The following is a 19,852-nucleotide window of genomic DNA, read 5'->3' on the forward strand; positions in this document are numbered from 1 at the left end:
TCTTAACAAACAAACAGAGACTTACATAGTATGAAAATACAGGAGTACACTTTAGCAAGCAGACAATGTTCACGAATAAGTACGTAATTATGCCATTTGCCACCATACATTATGTTATGTTGATTAGTGCATTCTTAAAGAGAGGGGGGCACTGATGCTTACTAATGATGTAGGTAGATCATTCCAGTTGACTGATATCTTAGGAAGGAATGATTGTGAGCACCCGACGGTGTTATGACAGGGTACATTAACTTTATGTACATGATCATGATGAGCCGAATAATGAGGCACAGAGTGGATCCAAAGAGGGTGAAGAGATGCATTGTGGTAGTAGATTTTATAAAAAAGGGAAATGAGTAATTCCTTTCTGCGAAGAAATAATAATGGGATTTGAAGGGTACTCTTCATTAATGCAACACTAGCAGTGCGGAGGTAGTTAGCTAAGATGAAACGAACAGGACGATTTTGCAATGATTCAATTTTTTTAATTAATGTGATCTGATGAGGATCCCAAATGGATGAGGCATATTCTAATTGGGTTGACAGGATAGCAGGAGAGGCAGTCGGCATCCTTATGTAGCTGCCCAGATTTGTAGGACACAGGAAAGGTGTACTCTTGCAGGCGTAAAGCCCAGCGGCCACAACAGCCTGTCGGGTCGCTGGGTGAGGATAGCCAACATAAGGCATGATGATCTGTCACGATGGTGAAATGCCAACCGAACAGGTAAGGGAGGAACTTTGCAATAGACCAAACAAGGGCCAAGCATTCAGGTTCTGTTATGGAGTAGTTGCGCTCTGGTGCTGAAAGAAGACAGCTAACATATGTGATCACACGATTGGTGTCCCACTGTCGTTGGGACAAGATAGCGCCAATGCCATGGCCACTGGCATCAGTGCGAACTTCTGTGTAGGCATGTGGATCAATATGACCCAACACGGGTGGATCGGTAAGGCAGTGATAAGCGTTGAAAATGCTGCAGCCTGGTCAGATCCCCAATGAAAAGTGGTATCCTTTTTGAGGAGGTCTGTAAGAGGATGTGCGATTTCAGCAAAGTTCTGGATAAATCGCCGAAAATAGGAACACAGCCCTAAGAAACTTCAGACATCGGTAGAATAACGCGGAAGTGGAAACTCGTCAACGGCACGAACTTTATCAGGATCAGGCTGGACGCTAGCAGCGTGACCAAGTGACCAAGTACTCATATTTGGCGGTGGCCGAAATGGCATTTTGCAGAATTGAGTTGTAGGCTAGCTCGTCGAAAAACAGCAAGGATAGCTGAGAGTCGATGGAGGTGGCTCTCAAACGTCGATGAACAAACAATGACGTTATGAAGGTAAGAGAGGCATGTGGTCAATTTGAATCCGTGCAGAAGAGAGTCAATCATGCGCTTGAAGGTAGCAGGGGCATTGCACAGTCCGAAAGGCATCACTTTAAATTGGTAGCGACCATCTGGGGTGACGAAGGCGGTCTTTTCGCGATCTTGTTCATCCACTGCAATTTGCCAGTAACCAGAACGCAAATCAATTGACGAAAAATAACTGGCCCCGTTAAGCAGTCCAGTGCGTCATCAATGCGCCGAAGCGGGTACATGTCCTTTTGGCAATTTTATTGAGGTGACGGTAATCGTAACAAAATCTCCAGGTATTGTCCTTCTTTTTAACCAAAATGACAGGTGATGCCCACGGACTCAGGAAGGCTCAATAATATCTCTGGAGAGCATTTTGTCCACCTCCATTTGGATCACCTGGCGTTCAGCCGCAGACACACGGTAGGGCCGCCGGTGTATAGGAGGAGCGTCACCAGTGTGCATTGGATGGGTGACGACACGGGTTCGAACTAGCGGGCGATTGCCAAAATCAAAGATGTCTTCATAGGACATCAGAATGCGGTGAAGGGGGTCGGCGTAAGCAGGTCGCAAATCAGTACCTATCATTGGTGTAAACTTGTCGTTGCGTGGAGTAGGAAGGGCAGAAGCTGCAGCAGTGTCAAATCGTGGTTCGGGCGTAAAAGCAGCTACTCCACAGTCTTCCAAAGGGGACTACACAGCGAGAGATACACCCTCAGGAAGCACTTGCAGACATGAACCAAAGTTTAGAAGAGGAAGCCACGCTTGATTGTTGACAAGAGTTACAATTGAGCTTGGTAGTGCTATTTGGTAGTGCTATTTGACAGGCCAGGAGGACGTCGCAAAGTGGGGACACCACGTAAGGACCATCTCGAAGTGGTGGAGAAGGCGACATGAGGACGTAAGTCGCAGCATCAGGTTGCAGTCGAACAAATTCAGTAGAATGAAGTCGGGACTTGTGGACGTTGGTCGGGTCGGCAAAGTAATGGGGCAGTTCAAGGCGAAGGGTGCCGGTTGCACAGTCAATAAGTGCTGAATGGGCAGTCAGAAAGTCTATTCCAAGAATCACTTCGTGGGGACGCTCGGCCAATACAGTGAACAGGACTAACACTGGACGGCCGGCAATGGTAACACGGGCGGCAGGCGACTCGGCAGGTGTCAGGACTTTACAGAGATAGCGACGAAGATCTGATCGCATAACCGAAACCTGAGCGCCAGTATCGATGAGGGCTTGAATGGGTACATCATCAACAAAAATTTCAACAAGGTTCGGTCGAGCAGTAGGGGTCAGCAGAGGTTTTGCAGTCTGAGTAGTCAATGCAGTCTCACCTTCGGGGGCTGCGTTGCTTAGTTTCCCGAGAAGCGGCCCGCGTCGAGGTGTAGGCGAACGGGACTGACGGTGTTGCGGCAAGGGCAAGTGGTTAGTGGTGTGTGTCCCCAAGATGGAAAGCCGGCATGATATGATTCAGAGAGGGGCGACAGAGGCCGAGGGTCTCGGTCGAAGCGGCAAGCAGCATATGGTCGAGGCGAGGAGTACCAGTGGTTACTACAGCACTGGCGGGAGATGTGGCCGACTCGGGAGCAAGCAAAGCAAATTGGCCTGTCATCAGGTGTTCGCCACTCAGAGGGGTTCCGATATCAATTCGGGAACGACTGTCGAGGTGCAGCAGAGGCAATGACAGGAACAGTAGGGGTGGGATGTGGGCGGACGGCAGACTGGATGTCCATGTTTGCAATTTCTTGGCAAATAACAGCTTGAATGAGTGAGATGGTCATGTTGCCATGCATATGGGGGCAGTGAGAACTTGGAGCCTTAGCCTCAAGTTCGCGACGGATGACCTGCGGCAAGCTTGGCGTTGTAGGCGAATGTGACGCCGGAGGGTCATTGCAGGAGGAAGTGGCAGCCGCATTCGGAAGTCAGTCGAAGTGTTGTACGATGCGTTTGCTCTTCGCTTGCTCAAAATTACGGCGTTCCTTAATGATAGACTCAACCGTTGAGCAGTTTCTGCAAAGCAGGAGGTTGAACACATCGTCCGCGATGTCCTTCAAGATGTGTCCAACCTTATCGGCCTCCAATATGGCCGCGTCCTCTTTATGGCAGAGAGCCAGAACGTCTTGAATATACGCGACGTACGATTCAGTTGATGTCTGGGCCAAGACGTTAGCTCTTGCTTGGCCTTCATTTGATGTCCCACAGGCCTTCTGAAAAGATCGCGTAGCTTTTCCTTGCAGGAGTCCCAGCTTCTAATGTCGGCTTCATGCGTCTCGAACTATACCTTCGCGGTTCCTCCCAAGTAAAAGATTTAGTTGGCCAGCAAAAGTGTGGCATTCCATCTTTTGTGCTTACCGATGCGTTCATACAACGTCAGCCAGTCTTCGACGTCGACCTTACCAAAGCCGATGAAGATTCCTGCGTGACGTAGCTGGGTTAGCACTACTTCCACTGGTGTCTGAGCGGCGGAGGCAGCGCAGCGTCAGTAGCCATAACAGCGGAACCAATGTGACGCCCGCTGCGAAGATCCAGGGCTGGCTTGTGGCGAGAGTACCCCGCACCTCCACCAAAATGTTACGGGGCAGAAAATATAAGTATTTACAATATATACAATCACAAGGCTGTAGCTCAGTAGTCAAAGTAACACGATCTACCAATTGTCTAGACAGTTCAACCTCCTCTGCACCTCACAACATCCTTTTCTTCACAGCGGCACAAACTCGTACGTGACAATATTTACAGAGCAGTCCTGCATTCGCAGCTCATCTTTTGTGAGCGCAGAAGCCATGACGCTTTGCGAAAACTATGCCTGCTCTAAATTATTGGAATCAAAATGGGAGCATATTTCTTATTTGTTCATACATGTTCTGCATAGTTGCTGGCAAGAAAACATGACTTTAGAGCTGTGTTTAATCTTTTAAGATAATACAGCTGCCAATAAATGCTATGCACACGGAATATGTTAAAAAAGCACTTGAAAGAAAATTAGCTACTTTTAGCTCCTTGCTGAATTTTTTAGCTACTACTAGCTACTTTCGTGTTGCCATCTAGCTACTTTTGCTCGCCAACGTTTGGCAACACTGTTTAAGCAGCACCGATACTAGACCACTGGCATGATTGCAAGTAACGATCTGACAGCATTTCGTCTTGGAAAGCAAACACCAACTGTTTCAAAGGAGGCTTGGCTGGCTCGCAAATAGTATGTTTAGTTTAGTATACACCGATGACATCAAGAAAACCAAATTATTTGTGTCCCCGTTAATAGAGCTAAAAAATAGGCACACTAAACTGAGCTGTGGCCAGATTGCAAGCACCGTCACCCGTGGTTGTGGCAGTCAATGAACTAGGCCTACTATCTCGTTTGGCCGTATTTCGATGGGGGATAAATGCAAGAACCTGCATTGGGTGCACGTTAAAGAAACCCAAGTAGTCAAAATTAATCCTGAGCCCCCACTACCATGTGCCTCATAATCAAGTCGTGGTTTCGGCACCCCTCCCCCTCCCCCCCCCAAAAAAAATAAAAAATATAGTGCAATCCTAGCCATTGTCCTAGCATGCAACTGGGGCAGGCGATGTGGGCAGAGCCTAGGTGATGGTGGTACAGGGCCTACAATATTTTGACGGTGCCTACCGTTAGGGCTATTTTTTTACCTACACTTTGTGCAGGCTCGCGTCGACAAGTGTAGCGCCGGGCAGTGGTTGTGTGCTGCACTGCGCTCGCTGGGCTGTAGCCAATCAGAGCAGACGAAAAGCGCCTGACTCCACACTTCGCCTGACTTCCCACTTACTGGCTGCGTATATGCGTTTGCCTGAAACTAAATGCCAATGTACAAGTTTCCTTTCCTCAACAAATCGAGACGAACTACAGTGAAATACATCACGACTACATACAACTTCTCAATGCGTATACACACAGCACGGGGTCTGAAACAGCCCGCACCATCCGTGAGTAAAATAATTTCACCTTGGAAGATTAGCTCACCTTCCTCTGTGACACATGGTCATGCCAGTACTTTGCCACCGTCCTTGCAGCGAATATTCACTTTCGTCACTATATCAGTGCCTACAGCCACATAGAAAATGGCACCACACGTTTGCAATGCCAGCCTACTTGTTTGTTGCCTGCTGCCAGCACTCATCGAAACCAAAGGTAGAAAGTGTAGTTTTCATGCTACACTACAGCTATAAAAACTGGCTTTGTGTAGGTGAGTGGACCTACACTTTTCTACACAGAGTAAGAAAAATGGCAACTTCCTACACTAGCTACACTCATGTAGCAAGTGTAGGTTAAAAAAAAAATAGCCCTGTTGTTTGCAAACATCGTGTAGGTCTATAGGTAAAAAAGGGCCACATTGCATTTAAAAGGAACCAACAATAACCGTTGCATGTTTTGGAAACCATTACTATGCTAAAATTGTCTGAAAACGCAAATACAAATTGAAGACCATGATGTCACGCTGATACACAGGCGCTGTGGTTTCGGCACAAAATTTCGATATCCCTCTTCCAAATTAATTAAAATGCAGATTGGAAGAATACCATCCTATATTGATTTAGTTTCGCTTCTTTTAAACTCTGCAGCTGATCTGTCATCTTAAGTGCCGAGCTTTTTTGCCGCGATTCCTGGTAGCTGGAGACACGGTCCATTACCTGCCCGTGGTGCTAATGTAAAACGGCCCGGAAACTCTTTCGTAAGGACCAGTAAGCTTATTCGTGTGAACAGCAACTTTGGCAAGCAAATTTTTGTTTTTCGCTGGTGAGACTATTGTGCGGTAGGTTCACTCGCAAATTTAGCAGCAGCTTGAGATCTAACGCTGGGTGCTACACCGCTGCATGGCTCAGACTCTGGAATCACTCAATAGTAGGTCCCCACCCAAGTCGAGAGTTCGCACACTGACTTCCTAGCGGTAAACCTGGCTTGTTACTCTTGCGTAGTAGGGCAAATGTGGGTGGTGTCATGGTCGAAACCTGACTGGCTGTTCTCATTTCATCACCCAGCGCCAATCCCTCCGATACCAGCAGGAAGGATATCTTGGCAGAGCCGCAGTGCCCAAACGTCGGCTCACGGCATTCAGAGACAAATACAGTAGTTCCACAATGTCCAGGAGGTTGTGGCCTCGCTAGTCCTAGCGACCGTCACCCCAAGCTTGGTGGTTTGCGTCAAAATCCCCACAGACTGTTGGACATGCTGTGTATCACTAGTGCGCATTATCCTGAGTCCCACGGCCAGCCCAGGCACACACAGACACTCACCACTGTGATGTCGCACCCCTGAATTCAGATTGATAGCGGCATAGTCCTGTGTGTCCTCCGTGGAGGGGGTAGTATCAATGGCAACATAGCACAGATCACGGCGCATATACACTGATGCCCAGGACTGGCCAAGGTAGTTTAGGGGGGTTGCTATGACAGACACTGTTGTAAAAGCTGACTATTAACTAACTTTGACTACCTGGTGTTCTTTAACGTGCGCTAAATTATAAGGGCACGAGTGCTTTTTGTGTTTCACCTCCGTCAGAACGCAGCTGCAGTGTCAGCAAATCAAACCAATAACCTCATGCACACCATTAGAACATATCAGCAACTGAGACACCATGGCACATTCATCAGACCAAGACGGTTTAACAGAGAATACACAGTGTAACAGACAAAATAAAGTATTGCACAGAATGGACAGTCACCACAATGGGGTGCGTCAAATAAGGCTGATTTTGTCAAATGGAGAAATAATATTTTGGTTGCTAGGTTGCCCTCAAAAGTAATGACTGCAATGCACTCTAGAGTTCATGCTCAAATAGATAAAAATATTCCTACATGACAGTAAAACATCTGGTACTCATACATACTACTGCTGCTTTCCATGTACAAGTGCTTGTGTGCATGTGTTTGAGAAGGCTCAAATGCATCATTGAATATCGTCACATGCCCATATGGTGGAAAGGAAAACAGACAATAACGCTATTTTGTCTGTGTGTATGCATGTGCACGTGCTAATTACTTCTGTAGTAGTTACATATGGCGGCCTTAAAAAAAAGAATCAAATTATGGGGTATTACATGCCAAAACCACGATCTGATTATGAAAATTTGGAAATTTGAACCACCTGGGGTTCTTTAACGTGCACCTAAATCTAAGTACACAGGTGTTTTTGCACTTTGCCCCCATCGAAATGCGGCCACTGTGGTCGGGATTCGATCCCACGACCTCGTGCTTAGCAACCCAACACCATAGCCACTAAGCAACCGCGGCAGGTATAAGCCAGCCTTCAAGATCATGATATAGAAAAGTAAGTTACCTTGATCTCGCTCATTCCAAGGATGGGAATTCGGTCTGATCCTGTCAGGAAAACTGGAATAAAAGAAAACAAGAAAAGCACAATGTGCTGTGTTCGCAGCCAGGGTGTCCTCGCCATCGATACATAAATTTATTTCATTTTAACAGGTCCCTGATTTTCATTGAATATCTTGGTGAAGGTTTCCTCCTCCAATCCACTATTTCAATGTTCTAAGGAAAGCGTGATGAAACAAGGAAACACCAACCAAGAACTAAAAAAACATTTAGCAAAAAGAAAAAGAAAATACAGCAAGTTTTGGCTCCCACATTTGAAGAGCAAAGTAAACTGTGTTGTTTTTAACAAGGGCAGTGGGAAAAGCTTGTTCACAGACTTTTCCTTGATTTAGAAGCACGGAAGCTTTAACGAGTTTGTAAGAATTTATGGTCTTGAAGGTTACGAGCAGAAGAGATGGACACAAGAGGAACAAAAAGGATAACAGAAACACTGTCCTCTGTCCTCCTTCATTCAAAGCTGTCCATCTAAGTGTCACTAATAAGGTTAACAAGCTAGCTTTCACAAACATTGGAGAACAATTCATCAGGCAAGTAGAAGAATCATAGCATTTAGGCGTCACCTTGACTTCACGTTTTAAATGAACAAAGCACATTGGTCATATATGTTGTGCGGCATGGCGGAATTTAGGTTCCTTAAAACCCAAACTAGAGAAGTCAACAAGTTCATTTCAACTAAAAGCATATAAAGCAATTACTAAACTGGCTGTCAAGTACGTGAACACAGTGTAAGACCTGAACACATCAGACAACACAAAAAGAACTTGAAAACATCTGCCCAATTTACATAAAATTGTTATAAATGTCATGACTCTCCAACAGCTATGTTGCAACTAACAAATCTTGAATCACTATGAGAAAGGAGGAAGGTCACCAGGATCAAGATGCTTCGTTCAATATGCTTTGGTAAGCTGAGAATTCGACCTGAGGATGTCTTCGACAAAGACACATATACCAAACACACACCAGTTCACACGTACCAAACTACTAATACAACAACCACTTTTCACAGAACTATCAAATTTGCTATAAAGAGGTTCGACTGTAGTGTCACCCGCTGTAGGATGATGCTATCATGAAAATCGCTGGTAGCGGGCAGCAAATGCTTCATCTACTTCTTGCTTCAACACGTCTCCAAAACTGAAGATTATGCAACCTTGGCAGCACGTGGTAGATTAGGTCTAAAACAGCGTGCAAGCTGTGTATGCGCTCAGCTGCGCTGACAGTGCTATTATGAGGTATGCCGTAGTGGGGGATACTCCTGATTAATTTGGACCACCTGGGGTTCTTTAACATGCATCCAATGCACAGTACACAGGCGTTTATGCATTTCACCCTCATCAAATTAGCAAGAACAACAGTAACAAAATAAAAAAAAAAGTTCATTGATGATTACAATACTCCCTAATGCAAAATTTGAGCGCAGCTCTATATATTTCACAATACAGTCTACGCTCGTTACAACAGAGCCACGTACAACAGACTTTTGCATATGACGGACCATATTTCAACCTTAGTTTGTTCTACCTATTTTATTAATGCAACGAAGTTCACTTTTAACAGGCCATGCTACAACGGACTATCTGCTACAGCGGACAAAATTATGGCAATTTTTGTCAAAATCAGGTGTATAAGATGGACTTTTGCCGTGTGGACGCGGGCTGGCAACTGATTTACGATGGTCAGCCGACGATCATGGCTCAATATCTTACATGCGAAGGAGGGAGGGAAGCGGGGCGGAAGCACGCCATCTTTCGCGTGTGAGGTACGGGGAGGGGGAGGAGGGGCGGGTGAGGGAATGAAGGGGGAAAGGTTCTATTCTAGTGGCTGCCATTAACGGCACAGCCGTGTGGGCGCTGTATCTTGAAAACGATCTGCGATGTGAACAAAGTGTGCGCCCACGTGGGCCTCATCTTCAAAGTGTTTTGCGATGTAGACAAAGTTCGCCTAGTGCCGGCAGCTTTGTATGTGCTGTGCTTTCGACGTTTAGTTCGCGTTGAAGCGAGAGACAGCACGAAGTTCAATTCGCGCGCTGCTGCTGCCGCTGTTAGATACGGGACCGTTTTCTGGGCCTGCTTCGAGTTCGCCAGGCCACATCAGATCGCGCCACGGCTAATTGAGGAGCGAAGAAGCACGGATGCCACATTCCTGACGCACGGCTGTAATGCACCGTGACAACCTGACAGCGTCGCCCCCTACCCTCTATTGAGACGGCGCGTTGCAAGTCAGCAAGGCAAGACCGCACGGAGAAGAAAGCCCTCGGACAAACACCAAGCAGCGACTCTCTTCGCCGGGTGTGACTCCATCGCACAGGCGCCTACCATTGGCCGAAAATGGTGTCACCTGAGCGGACTCTCCCATTGGCCGAACGTGACGTGTTTTCGAGACACAGAAGGGCTTAAAAGACGCAGACCGGGAGCAGCAGTGGATTCCTAGAGCATTCCTGGATTCATCTCTCTCGAACTTCTTGCCACGGGCCGCAGCGTACGAGTTGCTGCCGGCTCGTAATGACTGCTATGACTGTTAATTGACGTTCACTGTAAATAATGTAAATAGAGCATCCCAAGTTTTTCATCCCGACGTCCTCCTCGACTCCTACAACTGGCACCAGCGGTGGGATTTCCTCCAACTCCTACAACTGGTTGCTAGCGGTGGGATCGCCTCCAAATGCATCAACTGGTGGCAGCGCTACGGATCAATCTTCGTCGAGAGAAATCCTGAGGAACCCGGAACAGCGAAAAAGAGCCTTTGTCCAAAGGAGTCGCGAGGAACCGGGAAGAGTGAAGAAGAGAGAGCCTTCGTCAAAAGAGGTCCTAAGGAACTGGGAGTAGCGAAGAAGAGCGAGCCTTCGACCCAGGGAGTCCTGAGGAACCGGGAACAGCGGACCAATGAACCGGATGGCAGGGTGCTGCAACCGTAAGTGAGCGCGTGGTTTTTTTCCTTTTGATTCGCCAGACTCAAATGTTGTGTGTTCATTTTGATAGTTCTGGGAATCGGGAATTTGTTGCATAGTGTGTTTGCACAAATTAAGGAAAACAGTTCTAACCACCAGTCGGGGCAGCTGCCATGGATCTTAGAAGGTTGACGAGGTTAGACTTGTTGTTGGTGTGCGACGATTTGGGAGTTGAGGCGGACGAACAGATGAAAACGCCAGCTATCATAAAGGCGATTAAGGATAGTGGCAATGATGATGAAAGCATTGAGATTGCTTGGGAAGTGATACAAGAACCACGGGAGCGTGAGCGTCGTGAACGTAAGCGTGAGAGTCACGAACGTAAGCAAAAGCACGAGAAAGACATAGCAGCATTGGAAAAACAGATACAATATTTTCAGCAGTTAAAGGAACAAAGACAACGCCTGTCTGAAAATGCTGTAGGCAGTGCAGAGCACAAGAATGAGGAAGTGTCTAGCGGATTTTCGCCAAAATCCGACGAGAAGAGTAGTGCCTGTGAGATTGGCTGCACATTCATAAGTGAAGGGAAAAGGCTAGCTGCTAACGATGCCTTAGTGGCAACAGAGGCCGTTAAGGCCGCAGGGAGAGCGACGAGGTGCTGTGCCAACAGATGACTGTAGAGACAGCTAGGCCAGCTACGAACAAATTGGCACAGTTACCGCGCGTGTGCGTCGCTTGTAATGTTAGCGAGGTTGCTAGCGAAGAAAAGGGTACTGCTGACCCGACAGACGCGAGCACCCATGTCAGGTCAGATCTGCGTGCCGAAGTGATGTGCGAGCTGGACGATGCAGTTGAGAGTAGTTCTCAGGATGGCGAGCTTCGTAGCTCAAGAGAGGACAACTGCATTGTTCAGGGATCGGTGCAACTCTCCGCCAGTCTAGGTAGCCTAGATAGGGATGATTCAGTTAATAATCATTCGGACTGTGCACGTGAGACAGCGATCGATACCGACGGGCTGTGTGTTGATGCACAGCGTGAGCTGGGCAATGCAGTAGAGGGCAGTTCGCAAGAGTGCGAGTTGCATAACTCGAGTAAAGCCTGCTGCATTGTTCAAGAGTCGGTTAAGCTGTCCGCCAGTCGAGGCAAAGTGAGAGTAGATTTAAATGTAAATCACTCAGACTGTGCGGGTAAGAGACCGATCCGGGCCGACGAAATGTGTAACGGCCAGCACGAGGCACCAGAAGGCGACATGCAAGAGAATGCAAAGAGAAAGCACCGCCGAAAGAAGCGCCCTAAAGATAGGAATGAGGTGACTAATGTAGCACCGCCAAAGACGGCGAGAGACCCAAAAGGGCAGGGCGCGAGGAAAAGAAAAGTCCGGTCGTCACTGACGATGTTGACGCATCAAACACGTTCGAGCCACCAGTCAAAGGGGGACCGCGAAGCATGTTCTGCACGGACGCGGACAAAGGGCACAGGGCAGTTAAATTCCTCGTCGTCCCGTCATTCTCTTCGAAGCTCAGCGTGTAGTACGAAGAAGCGCAAGGTGGCAAGACGAGACCAGGTGGGGAGTAGCGACGCGGTCAATCGAGTTCGTGTTGAAAGCGGGGCGCCAGGACACAAATTGGCAGAGGACTGTAACGTCTTGGGGGAGCTGATAGTGAGTCAGCCCTTTTGTTGTTCCTCGGTAGCCAGAGTAGCTTTCAAACCGCGACCACCTCGGGTACGGCTCAAAAGCATGAGTCAGTCGTAAGTGTTTGGAATGGGAGGCCTAAAGAGCTTCCGTAGAAGTAAAACGTGTTGTTTTGTTTTTTATTTTGAGCATCGGAAAGTTTTCGCGATTTGAGACTAGGATTTCTTTCAATGTGTAAGGTTTGAGCTTTGTTTGTGTTTTCGTTTGAGAAGCTCCGAGATTTGAAAGATGAGGTTTATGTAAACATGTAGTCTCGCGAGTGTTAGTTAATGAGTAAATAGGCTTTTTTTTTTTTGTGCGTGAGTAACCTGAAGGTCAAGGTTGTCATTGAGAGGCCTATCGTAACACGCGTGTGTATTAGTTAACCTTCTTTTTTTATAAGCGTTTTTTATTTTCTAAGGTTAACAGCGTAGGTTTTCAGTAAGTGCATCATTTGCACTGAGAAGCGTTCTTAGTTCCATTAGCGCGTGTCCTGTGCGGACGGAAGGAAGCAGAGTTATGATTGGGTTGCTCGTGTGTGTTGAGGGCAGCCGTATTCTGACTTCTCTGGTCAGCGTGACTGGAACTAGTTATTAGAAGACGCATTATTTTAAGGGTTCTGCGGAGTGCTAAGTCCCGCAAGTTTAATTGCTTGTGTAAGTTACGTGTCCCGTAGGGACTAAAGGAAGAAACGCGAGTAAGCGTAATAAAATGTTTGCCTACGACGCAAGTACGTGTTCTGATTAGTGACCACAAGGCTAGCGCGCTTGTGATTGCATACTTGTGAAGATGGCCAGACTGTTCAGTGGCAACAATACGTGAGATAAGTACGCCACTGCGTTTGGGTTGGAAACATGCAGTTCGAGTAGTTGGGCTACTTAAGTTTTGTTCGGCTGTTTTCACTGTTTGTTTGCAACGGCAACGACCCATTGTTTTGCTACAACAATGACACTCTGGTCTTGTGGGCATTCGGGGAGAAATGGATAGCGGTTTGGAAAGGTGGTTGGAACTGCTTTGTCAAAATTGGGGAAATAAAAGATCAGGGTTCATTTTGACTCAGTAATAGCCTGGCGAGTCAAGGGTGAAGAGCCTGCGCTTACACGTGGTGCAGCGCTGTGTTGTTTTGTTTGTTTGACGTATGTTCTCTAGGGCCCAGGATCCCGAAGTTCGTCAAACGAGGCTCGACACCAGTACCCTGCAGGTTCTTTCGGCGTTCCTCATGGCCAGCGAATTGAGTTCACCGGCCATTCCGAACTTCCGGGGCGAGGACGAGCTGTTAGATACGGGACCGTTTCCTGGGCCTGCTTCGAGTTCGCCAGGCCACATCGGATCGCGCCACGGCTAATTGAGGAGCGAAGAAGCACGGATGCCACATTCCTGAGGCACGACACGTGCAAACAAGTTCGTGGACCCCACTTCGTGTGCAGCCGGGGGAGCTATTCACTGCTTGGCTCTTCCCGAAAGTAAAGCGAGAGCCTGGCACTGTGGCGGGTAAAGTGGGTCCCGAAGCAAGACGGCTGTAACGCGCCGTGACAACCTGACAGCGTCGCATTGCAAGTCAGCAAGGCAAGACCGCACGGAGAAGAAAGCCCTCAGACAAACATCAAGCAGCGACTCTCTTCGCCGAGTGTGACTCCATCGCACGGGCGCCTACCATTGGCCGAAAATGGCGTCACCTGAGCGGGCTCTCCCATTGGCCGAACGTGACGTGTTTTCGAGACACAGAAGGGCTTAAAAGACACAGACCGGGAGCAGCAGTGGATTCCTAGAGCATTCCTGGATTCATCTCTCTCTAACTTCTTGCCACGGGCCGCAGCGTCCGAGTTGCTGCCGGCCCATAATGACTGCTATGACTGTTAATTGACGTTCACTGTAAATAATGTAAATAAACCTCCCAAGTGTTTCATCCCGAAGTCCCCCTCAACTCCTACACCGCACTTATTTTGCTTAATTTGCGATCGCCATCGATGCTTTGGCTTTCGGGCGAAACTGCTACTTTCTTTGTTTGTTTATTTACTTTGTACGTTTATCACTCTCTTTGCAATAAATTTGTTAGACGTCATGGCAAAAATTTCGAAAGTGAGGTGTCTCAGATATTATGGACTTTGGATAAAACGGACATCTTTTGTCTGATTATCACGGTCCGTTGTAACGAGAGTCGACTGTATATTGGCTGGCGTGGACGATTGGTCTTGTGCGGCATGCTGTAAACGGAGCAAGGGGAGGCACCACTGCCTTGCTAATCTGAAGATCACGAGAGCCAGTGCATGGAGCCAGTGCGTGGGTGACACATGGTCGCGATTTACAGAGACTGCCGCCGACAAACCTCCAAGACGACGCCCGCTACTCTGGTGCCATCTTGTAGCCCCCATTGCCGCATGCTTTTCTTCTCACGTTTTTCGCCATAACCTCCTTCGCTTTCCACCTCATGGTTCCCCGCTGCACTGTCCTCTCTGCTTTCCTCCTCACGCCTCTTCCCTCTCGCTGCTTTTTTCTTCCCCCACTACACGCTGTGTTCGCTCTCATCTTTCACTGTGCTCATTGTCTCAGTTACGCCGGGAGCACCAAAGCACGCCACAGGAACGGCCACCTAAGAGCTGCGCTATAAAAAATGCAAATCTCTTGCACTGTGCAAATCAATGTTATGCGAAGCACTTTGTAGGCGGCTAGCTGTCCAGCACTCTTTGGATTTTTGCAAAGTGTTACCAGATGGTTCAACACTTTTGTCTAAGTCAAGTAAGTTCTATAACTTACACCCTTACAGATATAAAGGCGCGAGTTATAGACAAATTTGTGTGTGTGTGTGTGATGCGAGCTCCTGCATCATGACAACAGCAAAAAGATGATGGTCAAAGTGTTGGTATGGCGGCGATGGCATGTGAACTGAATTTTTTTGTACCCTGGCGAAGGAAAACTGGCATGTGTGCACGCGCTCTCACTGATGCTACGTGGCGTGCCGCAAGCGCCAGATGCCTGGAAAATCCAGCCCTTACTGGCATTAGAGAACTATGCATGCAATCATGGCTTAATGGTCAGAGAATCAGGCTGTGGTGCTGGGGGGCCAAGGTTCAATCTCACCATTGGGCACTTGAATTCGCTTTTACTGAAGAGGCTTGAAACGATGCAAAACAGAACCCGCCCGCACGCCCGCCCGCCCGCCTGCCCGCCTGCCTGCCTGCCTGCCTACCACAAAGTACCTGGGATGAGCCAGGGAATGCTTTGCATTATAAAAAAAGTGTAACTGGACATGAGCAAATGAAAACATTGTGCAGATCAGCTTACAACAAAAGGATCACAAACAAAAGAAGTGCATGAAAATATTCTAAGCAACCCCTGCAACACTGCAGCGTCACTGACAGCTCAAAGATATCCAATTACTATTACATTATACAGATCATCATGCACTACAGTTTCTCATGAGGAGCACCCACAGCTCTCTTAAGTACTGGAATGTGGCAGCTGCAAGAGCCATATGTGCCTCACGATGCACACACACTCAATGCAGTTGTAATAAGAGCACTCCTACACAGTTGCGACTTGCTTTAGTGAAGAGTGCACATGGTGGGAAAAGCGTGTTTAGCACAAAGGCTGTATGCACTACATAATATTATTCAAAAGAAATAGACAAATGCAAACGTACTTGAAACTTAGGTTTATTTTCTGTAACATAATTATCCTGAAATAAGCCGAATCAATGAAACTGTACTGTTCTCTGGGCACCCTAGTCATTTCATCAGCAGCCTGCCATGTCATGCAACATTATTGGCAACTGTTAAGGTTCTATGCTTCAGAACTGCATATTTAAGAAGTAAGGTGGGCTTGTACAAGTAATTTATTAAGTTTGCAAATACAGGTGTACAGCCACAGCACAAATCGCAGCAACAGCAACGGTATGCATCCGCAAGCTTGCTAATAAGACATTTCTAATGTTCGTTGTCCTCAGGGTTGGGTTTCTCAGATTTCCCCCAACAGAATGCCTGACTCGAATGCGACAATCATACCATTCTCATTCTGGCCCCTTTATCTCACATTGGCAACAACATCAAATTTTTCATTGCTTGGTTTGGCAATGTGCATTAGCTCATTTTGTTAATCATCAGCCGCAATTTTTAGCACTGAACAGTTTGAGTCACATTCATATGTTTGTGTCATTAAGGAATGTAGGGAGCCGATTAGGCTTGCCCAGGAATAGATCAAGTCAGCTTGGCATATTTACTCAGAGATAAATGCATTCTAGCGAACAGGTCCAGAGGCCCTGGTGTCTGTGCAGAGTAATTTGGCATAATGATGCTGCAGTGAATGACACAACACTCATGCGCTCATGCGCACATGTGCACACATGTGCACACACGCACACACACACACGCACACACACACACGTACATATATACGTAGTCGAACCTCACTACAGTTGATCCCGGATATATCAAACTCAGATATATAGAATTATTGTCTATATCAAACAGTCGTAAAACCCCCTTGAGGATCCCATGGAAAAGAATAGCAAGGTACTACATGTACAGTCGACCAAAAAAGTTTACGGACCACGGCATCTCAGAAAATTCAAAATATACGAGCAGCCTTTAAAAGCAGCCAGTAAAATTGTGCATCACAATGTTGTTCGCATATGCCACAAAAGGCTAAAAGTGGGAATAACAGGCTGTGTTTTGAGACTGAGGAGATATTCAGCTTCGTGTCAGATCTCTTGGTCCGTAAACTTTTTTGGTCGACTGTACATCGAAATCCCTTTCACCACCACATTAGATATATTGATAGCCATGCCACACTGCGCCCCTGCAAGCATGCTTCTCCTAACAGAGACCCGATCACTTCTCGCGTCATGAAAAATATTTAATGGCAACAAATTTGAAATGGCACTCTTTATGCAGATTCTGTCAGAGAAGAAATTGAACCTGATGGGCAGTACATGCCATGGAGGAAAAAAATTCAAGGCCATTTTGTACTGTGAAAGTGGATGACCAGCGGAGCTGTAAATGCCATGGTAAAAAAACTTGTAGTAAAGACTTTATTGCATCACTCATTGTCACTTAATAACGATGGTCACAATGGCTTTGTGGTCGCTATGATATACACTGATTTGCATACTCACAACTGCAGACAGATTCTCTGCGAACACACACAACTGTTAATTGCAATGGTTCAGCCTGTCAATGTGGCTAAATCGCAATGCACCAAGAGTCTGAACACGCTGACTTGCCCGTGAGAAATTCATAATGGCATTCTATGTCACTTGTCGATGCATGCATCCATAGACAAATCTATCGAGGGGGGGGGGCACTTGCCCCCCCCCTCCCCCTGCTGTCAAAAGTTGGGGGCAAAGAATGTAATTTGACCCCCTATCCCACTTTTGAAAGCGGGCACAGGCACTTTCGGCTGCACGCTGGAAAGTCCATTGACACTACAGCTAAAGCTAAATTTTCTTTCTTAGTAGAGCAACTACATAAGGAATGCTTTTCTTTACTATGCATATCCCTACTTGGACAACAACGATTGTCTTTTGTGCCTTCCGGGACACCCTGTAGAGGACGATGCGCAGGATTCCCCATACATGCTCGCATTGCGGATAACGCTTAGCGCTGGGCAGTTCCCACCCTAACAAACTGTCAGCTTGCGCAACTTCCATCATGCCCAGTTTTTTGGGATCGCTATATCCGTATTCTAAAACACTATCAGCTTGTTACATTTAATCTGCGGGTGAGGGCGAAATCTGGATAAAGTATTATAATTAGCAGCGCCCAACAACTGGAGTGCCTTACGGCATAAAATTGTTGGATTATCAAATGCTGGAACTATTTAATCTCTTTCTATTGCAGTGTTGCAGTCTCAGTATCTTATCACCATCAGAAAGTTAATCAACCCTCTAACAGGTATAACTGTTGAATTTCATTGTGTAATGACAGCTTATCATACATAAGCTCATGAAAATGGCCTTGGTCGAACTCGCAGAGCCATTTCAATAGCAATAGAATACTTACTTGAATTTTTTCTAAATACATGTGTCACTTCCAACTGACAATTTCATTTTCAGGCTGTTTGGCTGTTTTTAAATAAGAGCTACACTATTGTTTCCCGACAGGAGCAAATACAGCAGATATTTCGTATTTTGAAAAAAATGAGGGACACTTTTTGGTGATGTGTACAGAAAATTTGCACTGTGTAAGTTGCTTATGTACTCTGAAAACAGTAACTCACTGGTCGCTTGATCCAAATTTTCATGCATTATCCAAATCAAATCATGCAAATCGTGCATTATACACGGCATTTGGTTCCTTTCCCCCGGTATCCTCAGTAAAATATGCGGGGCACAGTGTTTATATTTATTCAACATACAAAACAATGTTCTGAGTGACAAGCGATATATGTTTATTCTGTGTAGGTTCATAACTGCTTTTTAGAAAGCTACTCATTGAAGCATTCCAGGGTGTCATACTGACGCTAATATGTTTCCTAGACTCCTACAGCAATGCACGAGATACAGGCATGAAATTCTATGAAAGTAGGAAAATTTTAAGCGTAATGAGTTGTGAAACTTTCACTTTCCTGCTTTAAATGCAAGTTCCACAGATAATTACTAAACCCTCGTTTTTTCATGTATTTTTGTGAAATACATTACGTCATGAATTATGATCGACTGTCGATAAATGTGTCAAATTTACATAACTTATCCCAAGGTGATGGAGACTCCACATAGAAAGCAAGTCAAAGTGGGAGAATGAGTCTATGCATTCTATAGTGACCCATCATAATTACATAGTAACTAAATATTCATTTATTGTACAGACAGTCATGCTATGTTTCTTCACTAAATATATTGAATCACCTGCTTGAATTACATGCACATGTTAATTATTGGGCACAAGCATTACAACAAGGGAAGAATATATTACGATTACTACGGAAATGCCTCACTTCAAACGTCCTGTCAAAGACGGTAGTGCCTTCATAAAAGCGGTTGTGTGCAGCGATGCATTTTCACTCAGAAGTGAAATGGGTGCACTTTAAGAAAGCAGAATGTTAAATTTACTCAAAGCTTAATGTTCATTGTCTATTCCTTGCAACCACTGCACAATAATGGCAATAATAAGTGACGTTCACAAACGTGTACACCGTGACTGAAGGGGATATTACGAGATTCATAGTTTGTTTCTCCGGCGTCCTCGGCAAGCTAAACCTTGTTTATATCTAGAGAAAATTAGGGGCATGGTATGAATAAGGTGTAGGCAATATTCCAAATGGGTGGGTTAAATGTGCATTTTCAAGTGGAATACGTATGCAAGTGGTCCATAGCATTATTAGTCTGTTTTACAAAGGGTGTAAGACTTAGACGGCTGCACTGGCATAATTACAACAACTGAGGCCAAATTTTGCGAACATAAGGGGAACAATACGCCAAGTTTATATGCGATGGTAAATATGTGTTGATCAAATACAGCGTTTAAAAAAAATTGAAAGCAAGTTTTCGAAAGTATCGCGCTACTGCTATTAGCTAGGTTTCCCAATGTCCCAAGAGAACTCTGTGTTTCAGATATGCTATACTTTGAAGGAATAGGCAGCATTGTAAGTGCAATTTGTCACGTAGTTTT

The 19,852-nt window shown here is 46.2% G+C and overlaps 1 protein-coding gene across 4 annotated transcripts in view; it reads right to left on the reverse strand.

The window, feature by feature from the left end:
• Nucleotides 1-19,852, reverse strand: part of Herc4 (HECT and RLD domain containing E3 ubiquitin ligase 4) — a 281,533-nt gene that overhangs the window by 10,532 nt on the left and 251,149 nt on the right. For all 4 annotated transcript variants that reach the window (XM_055063579.2, XM_050196063.3, XM_055063577.2 and 1 more), the window contains one exon: nt 7,634-7,686. In XM_055063579.2, the coding sequence (XP_054919554.1) occupies nt 7,634-7,686 (53 nt within the window). The remainder of the gene's footprint in view (nt 1-7,633; nt 7,687-19,852) is intronic.

The sequence above is a fragment of the Dermacentor andersoni genome, chromosome 1, assembly GCF_023375885.2.
Source record: "Dermacentor andersoni chromosome 1, qqDerAnde1_hic_scaffold, whole genome shotgun sequence".
Taxonomy (NCBI): Eukaryota; Metazoa; Arthropoda; class Arachnida; order Ixodida; family Ixodidae; genus Dermacentor; species Dermacentor andersoni.